This window comes from Astyanax mexicanus, chromosome 4, assembly GCF_023375975.1.
Source record: "Astyanax mexicanus isolate ESR-SI-001 chromosome 4, AstMex3_surface, whole genome shotgun sequence".
Classification (NCBI taxonomy): domain Eukaryota; kingdom Metazoa; phylum Chordata; class Actinopteri; order Characiformes; family Acestrorhamphidae; genus Astyanax; species Astyanax mexicanus.
Genome location: NC_064411.1, coordinates 22,760,078 through 22,781,343, shown reverse-complemented (window position 1 = coordinate 22,781,343; position 21,266 = coordinate 22,760,078). Strand labels below are relative to the sequence as shown.

General features: G+C 36.4%; 2 protein-coding genes across 4 annotated transcripts in view; one reads left to right on the top strand and one right to left on the bottom strand.

Moving 5' to 3' along the window:
• LOC125801117 (zinc finger protein 850-like) overlaps nucleotides 1-21,266 on the top strand; it is a 527,199-nt gene that overhangs the window by 20,558 nt on the left and 485,375 nt on the right. The gene's annotated exons all lie outside the window — the stretch shown is intronic.
• Nucleotides 7,461-21,266, bottom strand: part of LOC125801170 (zinc finger protein 585A-like) — a 272,387-nt gene continuing 258,581 nt past the window's right edge. Inside the window, exon 3 of the mRNA XM_049477438.1 lies at nucleotides 7,461-11,697. Within this exon, the coding sequence (XP_049333395.1) occupies nucleotides 10,676-11,697 (1,022 nt within the window). The 3' untranslated portion in view covers nucleotides 7,461-10,675. The remainder of the gene's footprint in view (nucleotides 11,698-21,266) is intronic.

Here is a 21,266-nt window from a genome sequence, read left to right as displayed (position 1 = left end):
CTTTTGCAACTTCAAAATAAAAACCTTCTCTTTTTGGCATCCCGGCTCGTTGTCATTTGTCGATTTCCACGACAAATTGGCGTCCCTGCGGTGGGCTGCTCGTGCACCGGGACCTCTAGACCCTGCAAGAAAAGCGGAGGACGCTCTTGGGTTAAAAAAAAAGAAACCCAACCTTAGAACCTCAACTGTTTTTTAGAGGAAAAGGCGTTTTCTCTGGGGGTCGAGGGGTGTCCGGGGCCGCTGCAGCCGCACCACGTGTGAGTATATTTTTATTTTTATCCTTCCTTGTTTGGGTTTGAGCCCCCTGGCACATAGGTGAGTTAGTGTGAAGAGGTTAGAGGCAAAAACCCAGGAACATGTAATTCTTTGGTGCTGTGTGTTTGCCTCAATCCGAGATTTGGGGCATAACCCAGAGAAACTGGTTCCTGGGGCCGGATAACCCGCCTTTGTATGACGATATTTAAAGGTTAAAGATTTTTTCCCCTGGTTTTTCGTGAAAACGGAGGGCACAGTTTGACGGGGCTGTGAGCAAGTAGAAATGCGATAGGATCGCAAAACCTGCTTGTGAGTAAACGGATCGATCCGCTCATCTGTGTGTTGAGAACGGGGGGTTTCGGGCCAGAGGGGAAGCTTTGTTAAAGTACATTTTCTAAGGGAAAATGAACGGGGATGCCGAAAGACAAGTGTCTTATAAATTTTTTTTTGCTATCTAATTTTTTTTTTTTGGCTTTGCTCCGCACCGCTTCCGTTCTTTTCTCACTTCTAAATTTTTCTGTCTGGTTTTTATCCTCTCGTCTTTTCCTGTTTAGAGTGAGTGAAACAGAAGTGTGTGCGACAGTGCGACTGACAGAGAGGAAAAGAAAAGGGTGTACGAGTGTCTGTTAAAGGGATTAAAAGTGTACCTGTGAGTGTGAAAGTGTGCGGGTCCAGTTTTCCTGAGAGAGAAACAGAAAATGTGTATCTTGTGTTGGCGGAGAGAAAGAATGTGTGTGTGTGGCAGTGAGTGAGAAAGTGTATGGCAGCGAATTAAAGAGTGTGTGTAAGGCAGGGTGAGTGAAACAGAAGTGTGTGCGTATGTGTTGGAGTGTGTGTGAAACTGTGTGAGAGCGGGGCTGATTGAGTGTACGAAGTCGTGAGTGACAACGAAATAGGAAATGGATGAGTCCCACTGCAGGGGAGGAGTCCAAGGTGAAGTAGGTGGAGTTGGTCCAGCCTATTGGTTTTAGACTGAGAGGTTGGTTATTTGTGAATTAACGCTTGTGAGATATCATAGAAAATAGAACATCAGTTCAGTAGGGAAATAGAGTAATACACAGTGAAAATGAGGGACAGAGGCGAACAGTAAAAGAAAAGGCTTTTGTATGGGTAGATAGATAGATATATATAAGAAAATATAAGGATATAAAAAACCTAACTATACAAGGTAAAGATCTATCTGTAAATGGAGCAGTGCAGTAGATGTTACTAACGGTCATAAATAATTAAATAATTAACAGAGTAAAGTGCAATGACATCTATTATGACAGTGACTAATGTGAAATAGAAATATAATATAATATACATATGCATACGCTATAAGACAGTTCTAAAATAAAAATGTGAAAATGTGAATACCCAATCATGAGTACAGTGTACTTTAATGAAAGCAAGGTTGGGGAAATGTTAATATAAATAATTAAGTTGTTGAATAATGTCGGAGAGGTATGTGACTGGATAGATAATTAGAGAATTTAGAGAATTTAATAAAGGGATTATGGGGTTGGTTAGCAAAACAAATTTAAAATAAAAGTAACTGGAAAATTCCAAAATATACTATGCCATGCAGTACTGCTGTGTCAGATGTCCTCAGAGCAGGACAAATAAACATGGTTTCTTGTTTGATTGTTAAATAAATAAGTTTAATAAATAGAAAATGCTACATAGTGAATAGTGAATGAATTAATGAGTGAGCCATTCCAAACACAGCTTTTTATCAGGTGATTTAGTCAATTATCTTACTATTCGTTTCTCATTCAGACTGATCTCAGTTCAGTCCTAGCTGAATGAGACTTATATAAGACGGATGTAATATCTAATTTCTCTATGTTACATTTTGATCCTCATAAGAGGGATAGTTGATTTCAGAAACCAATGAGAAAAGACCTTATTTATTTGAAAATGAAACTACAAGCTTTAGTGAATTGGGTCTTTCTCGTTTTAAATAAGGGGAAATAAAGGGTATTTAAAAATGCAGCTCTCTGTTTTGCTTTACGGTATTAAATTAGACTAGAAAGAGATCTGGAAAACAGCATAAATTTAGTTTTCATGCTTATACAATGCCATCTATAAAACAAATGCATAATTTTCTGGCTGTAGCATGAACAAAATCAGCTAAGCAATATAAAATTGTTTCATCTGCATAATGGTAAAGTTTGCAATCTGAGAAGCAGAGCCAGCAATATAATTTATGTATATATTAAATAAAACTGGACCAAAATTTAACCTTGTGGTACATCTGTGAGATACAGATGCCAAATCTGAATAATTATCCATTGACATGCACTCTTTTGGGTCTATTCCAGAGCAGTGTTATCAAAGCAAATAATTTAAGCTAAATTCAGTGGGAGAGAAAGGGTGATACTGATGGTAATAAGGAAAATCTGTATACAATAATAACAAATGATACACCATGGGTACTTGGTGCCTTGCACAGGCTTTCACGGTAAACACCAGAGTGTGAATTTATGACAGTGTGACATACCTGGGTTTGTGCTCCCTGCAAAAACACTACGGCACTGAATGTTGATAAAGCAGTGCTGCTACGCTGTGTGTGGCTCAGTGGGCTAGGCTGGTTAGCCAAAGACGGGTAAGATCCCAACATATTACACAGGGACAACCTAAGACAGGCACAGTCTCGATCTGACCACCACATGCATGTTAACAGAAAACGGAGAAAACATCGTGGAAGGGAAGCGCAGCCCAGGGGGGAGTGAGTGGATGAATGAAGTGATGGGGTGTGTGTTCAGTGGAGGCCTGGGCAGGGCAGACCGGCCCAATGGACAGTAAAGAGGGTGAAGCAATTTTGTGTTAAGTTCTCTGAAACAGAAATTCTGTTTCAGAAAAAGGGGGAGAGGTAAATAGATGATCATTATTGCCACCATTATTTGCCCAATAATTATTTTATAGATATAGAGCATTTTTTAAACTTTTAGCTTGTTTATCTTTTTAAAGTTTGGTTTTAAAACAACCTCTATGCAGATGAGCAATTACTTTCAGCAATATTGTAACAGTCTTAACTTTAAGACACACCCAATCCTAATTTAAAAAGAAGAAATAAGAAACTTAGAAATCACAAAATTGAACTTTCACTATTCAACATGTGAGCCACTTTTGGAGCAAGGGAAACAGTAAGTGAGATTTGATAAATTGTTTAAAGGAAATAGATGTATTGTTGATAATTGTGAAAAGCAATCTGCTTGGCATTGTATATGCATAAATACATATTGAAAATATTGAAAAGTAAATGTAAAGCATTGTTCGGATTTACTTGGTATAATAACGTGGACAAAGCAAAGCATAACATCTGTGTTTATTAATATTGATAATATTATTGTTTGTAATGGAACGATTGATACAGAGAAAAATAATCACGTTCCACTTATCCCAATTCTTAAAGCACTAAATAAAATCAACTAAATCTAGAAATCAAGGCTTTATAAAAATCTTGGGAACTGAATAAAGTCAGAATCATAATTTCTTAATAAATAGCACACCGCAGAAAATTAAAGAGGCAGGTAAAATAATATAGCCACAAGCGGTGATGCAAAAGTTAAAGCAAAAGTAACCCAAGAAAGCCCAATACATCAATATGGAACCATTCCTGACACAGAAGCCACATTATGTGTAGTTTGTGCAGAGTTTAAAACTTTGGGCCCTGATATTCTATCAATCAGTGTGGAGATGAATGGGAGAATAGAGCAGCTGATCATTAAAACTTTGCATGGAGCAATGATAATAAACATGATTCAGATATATTTCCATATGTTTGTTCCTTATTTATTATCTATGTAGTATTATCAATACAATATAAGAAGATATGCAGGAAGCATTCAGGGGTAGGTTTAACAGCAGGTGCGTTTAAAGCAGCAGCTTTGTGCTGTGAAGCAGTAAAATATGGTCTGTACGATGATGCTGCAGAATTGAGGTGTGTGATCTTTAGCTTGGTTAGTGTTTGTGAGAGTGGAAGTAGAAGTGTTTGAGTTTGTTTATGTGTACTTGTGTGGGTGAAGTTGTGTGCATTTGTGTGTGCATGAGACATAGTGTGTGTCTAGTGGTAAACTAGGTGGTGAAAATTGGAAGTGTTTGTAAAAGCTAATTTGGCTATAAGAGATTAGTTATAGCCATGGGGAAGCAGTTACACTAAAAGGGAAAGGGATGTGAACAAGAGTAAGGTAAAAGCCAGTAATTAATGGTGTTGATAATTAAATGTTGCAATTTAAAATTTGAAAATGACTAAATGTTAGGGATTTAAAGCACTTTTGACAGTAAAGATCATGATTGAGTATAACTGAAAATCAGGACAACTGAAGAAGGTAAGAAAACAAAATTGGGCTGAAAATCTGTGCACAGACAAAATTTAAATATGAAATAATTAACTTCCAAGGGGAAATTAGAGCTCAAGTTAAGTGTGATAAATGTATTTTAACCATGTATTTTAACTTGCAGGAAGGAGACACGGAGGACCCCTTAACAGACTTCCAAAATGAATAGAGAACCTTAAACATGATTATAATGAATATAAAAGTCTCGTTTCAGATCTGTTTACACAGGGGGAGAAGGAGAACGTGGTGCAAAGGTGGACCAGTCCAGACACAGAGTGAGGGCTCCTCCGCCATTACGCACGAAAGGGGAACGAGCCTGGCTGGATTGAGCCTTTCCAGGTGACTGAGAGAACAACGTACGCAGATCAACTACAGCTGTGCAGCAACAGAGATCGCTCACAGAGCAAGCGGGAGGAGACGAGACAGCAGCAGCTGAAAAGTCTGACCCTCAGCAGGACAACAGCAGGACATTGTGCATTTGACCATCACAGAAGGACACACGGAAATATATAATTGTAATCAGCATTTATGCTTGGAAATTTTTTTTTTTTTCTTATTGTGTAATCAAATGAAAATTTGATTAAAAGGGGGGAAATGTGAAGGAAAATCAACATTTACTTCATGTATTCATAATCAATTACACTGATTATTCATTCAATCAGTATTATTACTCCCTGTAACAGAGTTGATTATGAATTCTTGTATTACACTATATTCTTGTATTTTATCATTGAGTGTTATGTGAACTTATATTCTCTGATAAGGCCATTCATTCAGACTTAAGGGCAAAGATTATAAAAGCAGAGGTCTGCCTGGAAACGAGCGGGTCATAGCAAATGGAGTTTTCTGATTTATGCATTATTCTCTCCTAAAGAGATGGAAATCAAGTTTGCCTGGAAACTGTTTTGTCAGAGTAAAATAGAGCTTTCTGATTTATGAATTATTCTTGACTTTTGCTTATTCGTGCGTTTTCGGTTCCTCTTTTCAAGAGAACATCTGTTCAGCATCCTTCCTCCTGTATGCACGAGGCATCTTTAAAAAGGCCAGTCAAGAGTGACTCTGGGCTTTTTTCCGACTTTCCTGACTACTTTCATCTTCATTTCATTGCTTTGCTTTCTTTTGCAACTTCAAAATAAAAACCTTCTCTTTTTGGCATCCCGGCTCGTTGACTGTCATTTGTCGATTTCCACGACATATTTCTGTACTGATGTTCAATGTTAAATTCATCAGGTTTTCTAAAAATACGTGAGAACAGTGAACAATTGTGACTAATTTTATATGAGCTATGTTTTATACACCCCTTTACTGTTTGGACTTTTGTTTTTAGGTGTTCATTATTACAAAAGACAATGAATTCTAATTCATTGCTAATTCCAAAAGAAAATTGAACCATATATAGGCATGATAATAAAAATGGAATTGAATTAATTCGTTTCATGCTTTTTTTTACATATTTGATACATTATCTTGATTATGCATAATCAACACAAGTTGTGTAAAAAAATTACACATTTGTGAGTTCATTAGCCTGACACATTTAGTGTGTAAAATTGGATTACACACTGGATGTGTCAGAATCAACACAACATGTGTCGTCTCTGAGCACACTCGCACAATGTGTTAAAATTCGACACAGTCTGAGTCATTTTTGACACATTTCTTTTTAGAGTGTACGTAAAAGACTTCCTAAAATCAAACTTGGGTAAAGGGAGGAACTAGAAGAGTTTGTGACACAGAGAGGAAAAAAGGAGGAAAAAAAAGAAGCGAGCCAGAGCTCAGGGTAAAAACTGGCATAAATTTATTTTTATGCAAACTAAGATCCAACACTGAGTGACTGTAGACAGGTGTTTCAATTTCATTGTCCAACCCCGGTATGTCCCAAATGTGTCTATAAACTGGGTATAGGATATATATGATAACTCAATAAATTTTATAAAACATATTTTCTTTTTTTTTTGTTTGTTTTTTTTGTTTTCAGCTCAGAAAGTCATTTTGTTACATTTGTAATAATACTTTTTATTAATTTAAGCAATGTCTTTTTGTCCACAGATCTTTCAGACACATCCCATGTAAAAATGTCCCCAGAACTCGTCAAGCTAGTCATACGGTTAGCTTATTAGAATAGGCAGCAGTGACTTCATTTAACTCACAATAGAAAAAAGGGCAATTCTGTTTATATTCTTTTTCCTAAAGTTCATATTAATACTTGTAAAGGGTTAATCATTTAGTGGGTGTTAACATATGAACAGCTCAGGCATGAGGGATTGTGGTAGCTGCCTACCGTTTCATACACAGCCAGTCTATCTCTGCTCTCTCCTCCTGGTATGCAGATTAGCTAAGTGTCAAACGGTCAGGTTGTTACCGTCATTTAATGGTCCATATTATGTCAATTTACATTTGAGATTTGTAGGTATAAACATACACATATTCACACACATATTTTTTCACAGTTTATTTTTTCACCTGCATATCCGATTAGCCTAAATTTTACCCTGCATATTTAATTCCCAGCGCCAGAGAGCTTTATTTTCGTGATAAATATTTCTTAAAACTGCATTGACACTAATGTGGTGACGTGTTTGTGTGTGTTGTGTTTGTACATGTAGATCAGGTGCAGCAGTGCTGCTGGGGTTTTTAAACACAGGGTTCAAACACCTTTTACAAGGTAAAATTCAAGCACTTTTCAAGCACTTTCAAGGCCCATTTTCAAGTTTTTTTCAGCACCTTTGAGCAAAGTGGTAAATTAATGATAACGGTAATATCTCAAAACTGCGATTCAGCGATAATCAATATATTGCAAAACTATCCTCCACACTTCACAGCGACTGAGCTACTGAGAAAAACTACTTATAAGTAAGTAAATAGCAGGATTTATTGGTGTCAGTTCCGTCAGATTTTATTCAAAGAATCTTCTGAGCAAAACAGTTTTTTTGGATACATCAAAAATTGAGTAAAAAGATTATTGAAAAATGAATTGAAATAAAAAGTTGAAAATAAGAGGAAAACCCCAAAGGTGAGAAAAGTTGGGGTTTCCAGAGTTCTCGGCTGTGTGAACAGGACCTGTGGCTCTGTAGTCCCTCTCGGGAGAAGCTCTCCCGCCCAACTCTACTCTTCTTCCTAGACAGAGAGTCTAATAAATACAGGCATTCGCCTGGCCTCAGTCTAATGGTGTGTGAGGAGGCTCCTCACACCCCCCGGATCCTGATACTGATAAGCAGTTATTCATCCTATACGTCAGCCGAGAACTCGGTCACCCCAACCTTATCAGACTATAGATTACATGTACAGAAACTCATGGTTCCGCTGGAAAAAATCAATCATGCTAAGTTGCAAGAAAAACGGCCTTGCTTTGAGCACAAGGACACAATATACATACATTCTAAGTCACAATGTGAATCATCATGAATCGTGCTAAATGCTTGAATAACATACTGATTAAGTGAAATGCTAATTTAGTTACACACAGATTAACCTTTTAATCAATGAACAATGAACATAGTAAGGCAAAACTCCTCTGTATTCTTACACACTTGTTAATTCTTCACAAAAAAACAAACCAAAAAATCATATATTTATGTTTGAAGCCCAAAATGTGGCAAAAGTTTGAAAAGTTCAAGGGGGGCCGAATACTTTTGCAAGGCACTGTATATAGTGGTTGCTTGAATGTATGTTTGGCTGTGTACAAAAGCTTTTGGCTAAATGCTTAAGTTGAAAGAATAGATAAGATTGCAGATCTTGCAATATAAAAGCCTTTTATTGAATCACATAGATATGAATATGAGTAAATACATAAGGTGATGTAAAACAACGATAATAGCTGGTACTGGATCAAACAATCAATAAAGTAAATGGATTAGATATTTTTAGTACCTTTAGAGATATAAAAAAACCCTTTAGCAAAACGATACCAAATAAGGAAAAGATAACAGAGTATATAACTTTGGCAACACAACACAACCAAATATCCCTGTAGATTAACTTGCAGATTTTTAATCAGACTGACTGAACCATAGACCAATGAGAAAACCAGTAGAGCAGGGGTGTCAAACTCATTTTAGCCGAGGGCCACATTGGCATATTGGCTGTCCTCTGAGGGCCAGATGTAACTTATAAATGTAATAAAATGTAACCAAATGTAATATAAAATGAATGTAATTACTCCTTAATGTTAAATAACTCTCAATATACTATTTATTCAATCAAATATTACAGTTGCATGGAAAAAATGTTTGCTTGTTGCTCTATTAACATAAATCCTTTTAATTTGTCATGTTATGAAATCCAAAAACTCCATCAATCAAGAACCAAACTAGTCAAGTGAATAGGAATGACATAAAATACAAGTTACATTAACTTTGATCAAAACGTTTGATACTGAAATAAGGCTTAATAAATATAAAATTAAAAAATTGTGAGCTGTTAAGAACATGTGACAGATTTAGCATTTCCTCAGATTTAGCAGTTCCTCATACAACCACTAGTCGGAGCAGCAGCAGCACAAGCCAACAGTCTTTACTGAGTCAGAGCTACAACCAAGCCACGGGCTACAGGGCTCAGCTGAGGCAGTCTGCAGCGTCACGGAGTCACTGCTGGGATGACATTATAAACAGGTCAGTTAGCGTGCTGCTAACCTCAGGATGTTTATAACTACGGAGTTTAGAACACACCACGGCTGCAAGGTTAGACTGTTGAAGGCTACTGAAGACTATTAAAGGCTATTGGAGGTTATTGAAAGGGTTATTGAGGGCAGAAATCAGTAAAGGCTGGTTAGATAAGTGATTCACGTCCTCGTCCTTTGCTGTGGTGAAACTGTGACTAGCGCTGTCACAGTGATGTTTATTAACGTCATTAAAACAGATTTTGTCAGCTATTGTCTTATAAATATTTACACAGAACTTATATCTCTCCTAACAAGCGTTTATTTTGGTCAGTAACACTCTTCGTAACATAAAAGGCATACCGGTCTTTCGCCTTGAAGCACAGCCGTCCGTCTGCATCAGCTTCTCTTTTTCTGGACATTATGGGATAAACGTTTGTATGTCTCAATTCCACCCGCGAAGTTACGCCTTCCCTCCGGCAGGGTTTCCACATCAATGACTACACTGCCTGTAGTGGCAGTAAGCCGTAACTTCGCGGGTAATACAATCAAGCATTGTGGGAAAAGTAGTTTTTGGTCAAAGAACGCTTCTGACCTATTTATTATTGACACTAAGATCTTACAAGCTCTCGCTTGGATGTGGCCACATTTGGCCCGCGGGCCTTGTGTTTGACACGTGCAGTAGAGGGAATCAAGGATCCTGCAGTCTTACTGCTGCATAGCCTGCTGAGTGTTGCTTTCAGTATGGAAACTACAGCTAGACCGTTTTTTTTTTTTTTTTTTTAACTCTGAAAAGGATTTTGTTGGCCTTTTGTTGCAAGCTAAGAATATTCTCTACTCCTAAGAATACTCTACTCCTTTAAACTACGACATCTACATTTTAAAAGACTAAGTAATGCTAATCTAACATCTGGAGCAAACACTGGCAGTGCCCTCGCTCCAACTACAAACTACAAACGTGGAGTGGAGGAAAAAATAAAGAAAGTTTTTATATGTAAACAATTGAGAATGTGTTAAGGCTGTAAATGACATAAGTTGACCAAATGATCATTTCCTACTTATGGCAAAGCATATTCAATTTTTAAACCTAAAAATGTCCCAGAATGATAAAATCCTCACTTTTGTTTATTATTAGTTCTAAAGCTAATGCTGAGATTTAATATACGATTTTACTCTGAGCTAGCATCATCGCTTTACTATTTATTCAGCATATCACTGAAAAAATTGTAAAAATGTATGTTCCTAGTTTATGCTGTTAGTGGTACCATTTATGATTCTGTGTGTAAAAACTTCTTAAAACACAACACTAAGTGTTGAAGAGCTCTGCAGGCATTAACTAATGTAGGTATACAAACAAACATAAAAACACAGCATGAAATTGTAAAGTAAAACTCTTCCCACAGTCTGAACAGTGATACGGTTTCTCTCCTGTGTGAATGCGCTGGTGCAGTTTCAGATGACTCTGTTTAGTAAAACACTTATCACAGTCTGAGCAGTATTACGGTTTCTCTCCTGTGTGAATGCGCTGGTGTTTTTTGAGATGACTCTGTTCAGTAAAACTTTTCCCACAGTCTGAGCAGTGATACGGTTTCTCTCCTGTGTGAATGCGCTGATGCAGTTTGAGATTACTCTGTTTAGTAAAACTCTTCCCACAGTCTGAGCAGTGATACGGTTTCTCTCCTGTGTGAATGCGCTGGTGTTTTTTGAGATCACTCTGTTGAGTAAAACTCTTCCCACAGTCGAAACAGTAATACGGTTTCTCTCCTGTGTGAATGCGCTGGTGATTTTTGAGTTTACTCTGTTCAGTAAAACTTTTCCCACAGTCTGAGCAGTGATACGGTTTCTCTCCTGTGTGAATGCGCTGGTGTATTTTGAGACTACTCTGTTGAGTAAAACTCTTCCCACAGTCGAAACAGTAATACGGTTTCTCTCCTGTGTGAATGCGCTGGTGTTTTTTGAGATGACTCTGTTGAGTAAAACTCTTCCCACAGTCGAAACAGTAATACGGTCTCTCTCCTGTGTGAATGCGCTGGTGATTTTTGAGTTTACTCTGTTCAGTAAAACTTTTCCCACAGTCTGAACAGTGATACGGTTTCTCTCCTGTGTGAATGCGCTGGTGCAGTTTGAGATTACTCTGTTTATTAAAACTCTTTCCACAGTCTGAACAGTGATACGGTTTCTCTCCTGTGTGAATGCGCTGATGCAGTTTGAGATTACTCTGTTCAGTAAAACTCTTTCCACAGTCTGAACAGTGATACGGTTTCTCTCCTGTGTGAATGCGCTGGTGATTTTTGAGATGACCCTGTTGATTAAAACTCTTCCCACAATCGGAGCAGTAATACGGTTTCTCTCCTGTGTGAATGCGCTGGTGATTTTTGAGATGACTCTGTTTAGTAAAACTCTTCCCACAGTCTGAGCAGTGATGTGGTTTCTCTCCTGTGTGAATGCGCTGGTGATTTTTGAGATGACTCTGTTTAGTAAAACTCTTCCCACAGTCTGAGCAGTAATACGGTTTCTCTCCTGTGTGAATGCGCTGGTGTTTTTTGAGATCACTCTGTTTAGTAAAACTCTTGACAGAGTGCTGATGTTTCTCCATGTCGGGACTTGGCTCCATCTGTCTGTGAAATGTAGCAAACAATTTCTGCGTTTTCAGGAGATTCTTCTGGATGGCTTGTGCTTCACCTCTTTCAGCAGTTTAACACTGTTCTTTATTAAATATCCTAGTTGTTTATTCTGGAAAAACAAAGAAAAAAAATTGTGTATTAAAATAAAAGCAGGTCAATTAACCAAAAAGAATTACCTACATTAGTTACACTATATGGAGAAAAATACTGGGACACCTTCATACTACAATAAAGGCTTCAGTACTTTTATCCCATTATAAATTCACAGACATTTTAATATGTAGTTGTATCTTGACTGTCAGCAGGCTGCAGCTGCAAAATGTATGTAGCAGAAACACTGCTGCTGTCCAGCACTGAATACAGTGTTATACTACTACTTTAGTAGTATCAGACTTTACACTATAATCCATACTACTAAAACTTGAAGCTCGGCTGCGCTCCGGTCCACACCTAGAACCTCCCGCTATGAAGCCGAGCGGAGCGCAGTGCGGCCGAACCGAGTTCCTCGATTAGGCTCGGCCCTGATGCAGAATTTTAGATTTTAGATGCAGAATGAGCACACCTGATGCTTCCACAAGTGATTAAACAGGAGAGATAGTTGAGGGAGGCAGGTCTAATTCAGTGGTTCGGCTTTCAAAGGTCTGATAAACTTCAGCTTGCTCCCAATTGTGCCGGAAAGTGGAGTTGACTAGCAACGGTAATGCATCTAATCTGTTCCACCACCTCAAGCAGTTTCACTACACACAATATCTTCCTTATTTTGGCTGAAGCACTTATGTAGTTTATGTTGTATCTAAGTTATTTATAGTTGATATAGGTTTGTTTATTTGACGGTGATATCGTGTTCCTTTTATATAAATGAAGGCTTTCTGCATTCTTTATCCTGGATGAGGCACTTTTGTTTTGGTCTGTTAAATATGTTTACAAAAGGATAAGAAGCTCTGCCTCTGTTGTAATGTAAAGTTATTTATATTGGTAAAATGTAAATAGGTTATTGGTTTGTGTTTGACAGAGATGTCATGTTTTTATATTGCTACATGCAAATAAAGGTGAGCATTAATTCATTCTGACCATTTTTTAATTTCTAAAGTATTATACAGTTTTTTTATGAGAGGAGGCTTTAAAGACAGTAATAGGTACAGATTTCCATTGCAGGGATTCCTAACAGTTTTTCTGAGGCCTTCCAAATATTTATATCGATATCGAAATTATATTGTATCGACCGAAATTAAGGAATGTATCGTGATATAAATTTTGGCCATATCGTCCAGCACTAGCTGTAAATATGTTATACTGCTCTAACAAAGTGTATCTCATTTTATCTTATAAATATCTTTGTAATTTTCTGACTTGCAGTATATCTCTACCCCTCACCTTTTATAATCAAATATTTACTTTTTCAATACAATAATTTCAGTGACCGGAAGCAGAAAAAGCCTGTATTAAATGTATATGCTTGATGAAGAGTCTCGACCTACCCCTTCCTGTTTTTATGTTCTAGAAATTAGATATTACTTTTTTTATTCAGGTGTAGGACCATTTATGGGATAATTTATCTGCATACAATCACAGCTCCAGAAATGACATTAATCTGTTTTAATAAGGCAGTATGCCATAAATATCGTAAGAAATAATGTTGCCAATATTTTTGAATATCATGAACTATATTACCATGAAATATGGAGCCATATCACCCACCCCTAATTATCACATTCAGGGTAGTACTTTCTTGCTGTTTTAAGCAAAAGAAAAATTCACACTGTTTTCATTTCCTATTATATATCTTCTAGAGACATTTTATATATGTTTATGTCCAGTATAATTTATTTTACTTTAATCCTGCATATATGGAGTGCATTATTACCCAGCAAAAAGCTACACATCGGCCCTTCGTGGGCTAAGTGCGGGCACTGTGGGCAGGGGCTAGCCCATTAAAATTCCAAACAGGCCCAACATGGGTTTTCTGTGGGCAGCCTGTTCATTGGCTGGCCCACTCAAATCCTATAAAAGGCCGCTGTGGGCTAGCCTAAACTGGTCCAGTGCATTAATGCCCCTGTAGGCCCAGTGTGGGAATTATTTGGACAGCCAACACTTTGATGCGCCCACACAAATCCCAGGCAGGCCCACTGTGGGTCAGCCCACATTCAGCCTGCACCATTTACACACTGTAGGCATTGTGGGTTATATGTGGGCAACACGCACACATATGTGAGCATGCCCACACAAATCCTATGCTAGGTTACTCTGGGTCAGCCCAAATTTACCATACAATATTTTACAATCTGAAAGTTTGTGTCATAACAAGTTCATATGAAGGGTATCTGAATATTTTTTATTGTTTTTGTCTGTGAGAGCTAGGTAGATTAGCTAGCTTAGTGGATAGGAGCAACACTGTGTGAAATGTAGTATCAGCTCTGAAAGATTTTCTAAACCAAAAGTGGAGAAAAATCAAGGTACCACAGCAGAGTTGTGCAGAGACCTTTGGAGGGACACACACACACACACATAGTAACATCTCATATTTTTCAAGACATATACTGTATAGCTATACATTTTTATTTATAAAAATATTTTTATTTAATATTTTGGATAGCTACGAATTTGCTCCATGGTGCTGATTCATAATCTCACCTTTATTATTGGTAGTGCTGATAATAAATAAATAAAAATATTAAATTATAAATGTTTTTGTGCTTGACTATACACTTTGTGTGAGCCAGCAAGGTTATAAAAGTTACATATTTTTTTATTTTTGCATGTGATATTTAATTGTGAGGATCATGTAACCAACGAATCCACCCCCCTCCCCTCCCCCCTCCCTGCACGTGCCTTTACCACAGAGCAACGATCAAGCTTAAAGGCAAAGTCAGTGAGTGACTTTGGTCTGTCAAAGTGACTGAAAGGTAAGTTATAATTTCTGTTCTACTATACGCTTTTATATTTATTGCTAAGCTACGCTAATGTGGTGCTAATGCAGTTACCACTCTCAGGTTATTGTAGCATTATAAGGGTAGCTATGTTGAAGTTAGCATTGTGCTAAAAAATGTTAGCATTGTGCTAAGTTAGAATGAGAATTTACCTCACATTTAAATAACACGAGGGGCTCCCAAGTTGGCAGCTTATCTCGGCTCTTGGAGAAAGACTGCTGTTAAGTAAGTTAACTTTATATCCAAGTATGTCAACAATAACCATCTAAGGGAGCAATGGCTTGCTAAGGGAAGTATTAAGGGAAATGGAAAATGGAAAGATATCCACTTAAGCTAAGGGAAAGATAGCCAGTTAAGCTAAGGGAAAGATAGCCAGTTAAGCTAAGGGAAAGCTAGCCAGTTAAGCTAAGGGAAAGATAGCCAGTTAAGCTAAGGGAAAGATATCCAGTTAAGCTAAGGGAAAAATAACCAGTTAAGCTAAGGGAAAGATAGCCAGTTAAGCTAAGGGAAATATAGCCAGTTAAGCTAAGGGAAAGATAGCCAGTTAAGCTAAGGGAAAGATAGCCAGTTAAGCTAAGGGAAAGATAGCCAGTTAAGCTAAGGGAAAGATAGCCAGTTATGCTAAGGGAAAGATATCCAGCTAAGCTAAGGGAAAGATAGCCAGTTAAGCTAAGGGAAAAATAACCAGTTAAGCTAAGGGAAAGATAGCCAGTTAAGCTAAGAGAAAGATATCCAGCTAAGCTAAGGGAAAGATAGCCAGTTAAGCTAAGGGAAAGATAGCCAGTTAAGCTAAGGGAAAGAGATCCAGCTAAGCTAAGGGAAAAATAACCAGTTAAGCTAACGAAAGCTAGCCAGTTAAGCTAAGGGAAAGATAGCCAGTTAAGCTAAGGGAAAAATAACCAGTTAAGCTAAGGGAAAGATAGCCAGTTAAGCTAAGGGAAAGATAGCCAGTTAAGCTAAGGGAAAGATAGCCAGTTAAGCTAAGAGAAAGATAGCCAGTTAAGCTAAGGGAAAGATAGCCAGTTAAGCTAAGGGAAAGCTAGCCAGTTAAGCTAAGGGAAAGATAGCCAGTTAAGCTAAGGGAAAGCTAGCCAGTTAAGCTAAGGGAAAGATAGCCAGTTAAGCTAAGGGAAAGATAGCCAGTTAAGCTAAGGGAAAGATAGCCAGTTAAGCTAAGGGAAAGATAGCCAGTTAAGCTAAGGGAAAGATAGCCAGTTAAGCTTAGGGAAAGATAGCCAGTTAAGCTAAGGGAAAGATATCCAGCTAAGCTAAGGGAAAGATAGCCAGTTAAGCTAAGGGAAAGATAGCCAGTTAAGCTAAGGGAAAGCTAGCCAGTTAAGCTAAGGGAAAGCTAGCCAGCTAAGCTAAGGGAAATATAGCCAGTTAAGCTAACGGAAAGCTAGACAGTTAAGCTAAGGGAAAGATAGCCAGTTAAGCTAAGGGAAAGATAGCCAGTTAAGCTAATGGAAAGCTAGCCAGTTAAGCTAATGGAAAGCTAGCCAGTTAAGCTAAGGGAAAGATATCCAGCTAAGCTAAGGGAAAGATAGCCAGTTAAGCTAATGCAAAGAGATCATTTTAAAAAGTTTTGGTATTTTTGTGAACCTGATATCCTGATATCGGCCACCTCACATGTTTATAGAATGTAACTACCAGTCACACACAGTGACTGTAAAGGCTATTTAGGTTTCACCATGAATAGCCTGAAGAAATTCAAATTCAAATAACAAATAATCACTATATAAGAATCACTGTAATCAAATACAGTCTGCAAATTTCTCTAAAATTAAGCATTGTACATGAAAAGACACTAACAGATGTAGTATTTACCTGACTGCAATCTCATATCTCTATATTATCATTTTAAGAGGCCGTGAGAAGATCAATCATGCCACCACCAAAGGATGCAGAGATCGAGCAGGTTGCAAAGGTTTGGCTTTGGAATGCACGGGACCGTTCAGGTGGACGGAAGCATCGTCTCATGCAGTCTCTTCAAAAAAATAGTTATTTTATGATCTATGCTATATTAATGCATAAACAATATTCATTTTTGATATTATGATTAACTATATCTGTTCTATTTATGTAAAGTACATCTATTTTCTCCTTCATTATTATTGCTGTGAGATAAAAACCTTAATGCAAAAACTAATGTTATATTCAATTAGAATTTTTTTTACTGGTTTGATTGGGATGACATTTTGGTTCCAAGTCTACAAGCAAGAGGAATAAAATTAATAATAGAGATCAGGGGTGGGTTTCCTGAAAGCTTCGTTACGCTAAGAACTTCGTTAACTCGTACTTAAGATTGATCGTTAATTAAAGAGTGTTTCCCAAACCCGTGCGTAACTAAAGTACTACGTAAACTCGCTCGCAGATTAACGAGTGCCCTCACCCAGTCGTTATTCTTAAGAGCTTCTTTAGGGGATCTCTACTTGCAGTTCAGCACCTTAAACACCAGGGACCGCCAATTTTGAGGGAGAAAAATTATAATTTCCCTGCTTGAAGCAATTATATTATGTTACTATTAATTATAATCAATTATATTATATATATAATAATTATTATAATAATTAATATTATTATATTATATTATATTATATTATATTATTTCCCGTGTCTGCGGGTGCTCCGGTTTCCTCCCACAGTCCAAAGTTCAGGCTAATTGGATGTCGGATAAAAATTGCCCCTTAGGTGTGAGTGTGTGAGTGGATGTGCCTGTGTGTCTGTCTGCCCTGCGATGGATTGGCGGCCTGTCCAGGGTGTATACTGCCTTCCCCCCGATGCCGGCTGGTATAAACTCCAGCCACCCCCCCGCGACCCTTAACGGATAAAGCGGTTGACGATGAGAGAGTAAGTGAGTGAATGAGTTATATTATATTATATTATATTATATTATATTATATCATATATTATATTATATTATATTATATCATATATTATATTATATCATATATTATATTATATTATATTATATCATATATTATATTATATCATATATTATATTATATTATATTATATCATATATTATATTATATCATATATTATATTATATTATATTATATCATATATTATATTATATCATATATTATATTATATTATATTATATCATATATTATATTATATCATATATTATATTATATTATATTATATTATATCATATATTATATTACATCATATATTATATTATATTATATTATATTATATTACATCATATATTATATTATATTATATTATATTATATTATATTACATCATATATTATATTATATTATATTATATTATATCATATATTATATTATATCATATATTATATTATATTATATTATATCATATATTGTATTATATTATATTATATTACATCATATATTATATTATATTATATTACATCATATATTATATTATATTATATTATATCATATATTATATTACATCATATATTATATTATATTATATTATATTACATCATATATTATATTATATTATATTATATTATATTACATCATATATTATATTATATTATATTATATTATATCATATATTATATTATATTATATTATATTATATTATAATGCCAACTTTCTCTGTGTAGTCTAACTGGGCATACTGGAATTGACCAATCAAACCCATAAATTATTAAAAATCCAGATTCCTGCAGATGATGCTCACGGTCTAAGCAAAGCTGCAAAGTCACCAAGTCCGTGGATTCTGTAATCAGGCTGTTATGTGGCATACACACACTTATATACACTTCCCACCAGCCCGGGAATTACAGCACAATACAATATATTTCCATTCTATTGGGAAAATTCCTGGTACTGTAGGTCCGGTGCAGGGGACGCCTGCAGTGTCTTTACTCACACCTACACGTATTGTAAAGGGTATCGGTGAATGTGCAGGTAATATTTAATATTATTCTTTATTTAGGTGCTTCTAACCAACATTGTGGCCGTTCATCTGGGCAAACTCTGGGGTGTGTCAGCTCGCAAATATATAAATACCAGTCAAAAGTTGACACGTCTCATTTAATGTTTTTTTTTTTTTTACATTGTCGATTAATATTAAAACTATGAAAACAATTAATTGACGCATATGGAATTAACAAAAGTTAACAAAGAGGTGCATGGCCTTCAAAATCCCCTGACCTAAACCCAACTGAGATGTTGATTTAGGATGAGCTGGAGCTTTACAGAGTGTGTGTGTGTGTGTGTGTATATATATATATATATATATATATATATATATATATATATATATATATATATATATATATATATATATACACACACACCGGAACATACGTATATGTATTATTATATTATTTTTATATTATTAATAATTATAATAATAATACATTTTTATTATTATCAATATTACTATTAATAATATTAGTACAATATCTATTAATATAATATATATGTATATTAACAATAATAGTTTTAAAAAAGTAAAAAAAGTTTAATGTTTATTAAACATTTATATATAAACATATGACTTATTTATTTAGTCATATGTATCTGTAGGAGTATTTTATTAATGCCAAAGTACATCCTTTTGTAATTTAAATTTCAAAATATGTATAATATTGAGGATTACAACACTTTTTTACATTTTTAGGGTGTAATACTGAATAAATACTGCATAATAATCGATATTTGTGGATCGATTGAGTGCGCTGTTTCAGGGGAGGAGTCAACAAAGACGTTCTTTAACCTCCTTTGTTAATTTTCACGTTGCGAAGCTCTTTGGGAAACACTCGCAGAACTGGCTCGTTCTTTACTCACGTCATTCGTTAGTTCGTTCGTTATTCGCTAAGGTTGTTCGTTTTCGGGAAACCCACCCCAGAGGCTTTGTTCCAGTAGCAATAATAGTATCAGTTTATTATTCATCTACTACATCAGTCTAGTGCATTTAAGTATTTATTCAAGAATATGATTTGCTGTTTTTATTGATGTTTATATATATATATATATATATATATATATATATATATATATATATATATATATATATATACATTAATTTAAGTTGTATAATTCTTTGTTATTTTGTATTATGTTTGATATTTATATCATACCGTTTATTATAAATACTGTTTTTGCAAATGGAGATATCTATGCAGTACATGTTTATCTACATGCTAAAATATAAATTTGGGATTTAATTTACTTAAATACTGTTGTGTGTTGTTTATATTTTATACATGATACTTTGTAATAAATTAATTAATTTACTATACACTTTAAATTGTGTTATTTATTTAATTGTTTTACAGCCAGTTGCAAAAAATGTCAAAGTGCCAATAGCACAGCTTTAAATTTTCTTCCTTGAAAAGTGTTCTCTGTTCAATATTGCACAGTTCTAAAAATTTGGGGCCACAATTGGTTTTCCACTGAGGGCATGAGTCAGTGTGTGTGTGTGTGTGTGTGTGTGTGTGTGTGTGTGTGTTAGAGCTCTGCAAATCTCTGTTGGCCCAATGGGCCAATGCTTTGGTGTTGATTTTGCATAGAGGAGTAAATCTTCGCTGGCCAAATGTGGGCTGCCTGAAAAGGGCCCACGCCGTGGGGCCGACGCTATACTGGTGAGCAAATCTCCATTGGCCCAATGTGGGCTGCCTCAAATGGGCCGACGCCATGGTGCTGGTGCCGTCCCGATGAGCAAATCTCCGTTGGCCCTAAGTGGGCTGCCCATATGGGGGCGATACTGAACCGACGTGCAAATCCCCAATGGTCCGATTTGGGCTGCCCATATGGGGCCGATGGCGTGGGGCCGATACCGCACCGATGTGCAAATCCCCAATGGCCCGATGTGGGCTGCCCATACGGGGCCGATGTGTTGGTCCACATTGGGCCCTCATTGGCCCAGTGTGGGCATGTTTGCTGGGGTGCCTAGCCTAGCCAAATCTAACCTAGCCTAGCCTAGCCTATCTGGCTACGTGCCTGTGTAATTACGTCATCACGCACAGACATAGCTCAGCTACGGAGACTGTGTTCAACTCTGGGGCGAGCTTACACCAGTAAAAAATGCCTGTCCGTGTAAATAATACATATCGATATACCACAAAAATGATGTCCCCATTATTGAAACATTTCTTATCGCGATAAATACAGATATCAAATTATTGTCCAGGCCTAGAATAGAACAAGTCTTTCTTCATTCCACAGCTTTAATAACAAACCCAATCACTTCCATCTGATCTATATAAATGCAGCACATCAGGATTTCCTCATTTCTAATACTAATGTAAACCCAGACAGCGTGTGGTAAAATCCGAGACGGATCCTCACAATGGATCTGGTCCAAAGATCACTTTCACTACAGACTAATCCGATCCAGATTTTGAGCAAATCGTCACTTTTATGTTAAAAAATATGGACCATATTTTTTAACATAAATATGCAACCACCTAGCAACAGCATAATATCACTACAGCAACCACCTAATACTGTTACTGTTACTGTTTGTTAAGCGTTTCTCTGTGTTTAAATACAGCACAGGGTTCTGACTCTGGTCCAGGAGAAACTCTGTTCTCAATATTTTAA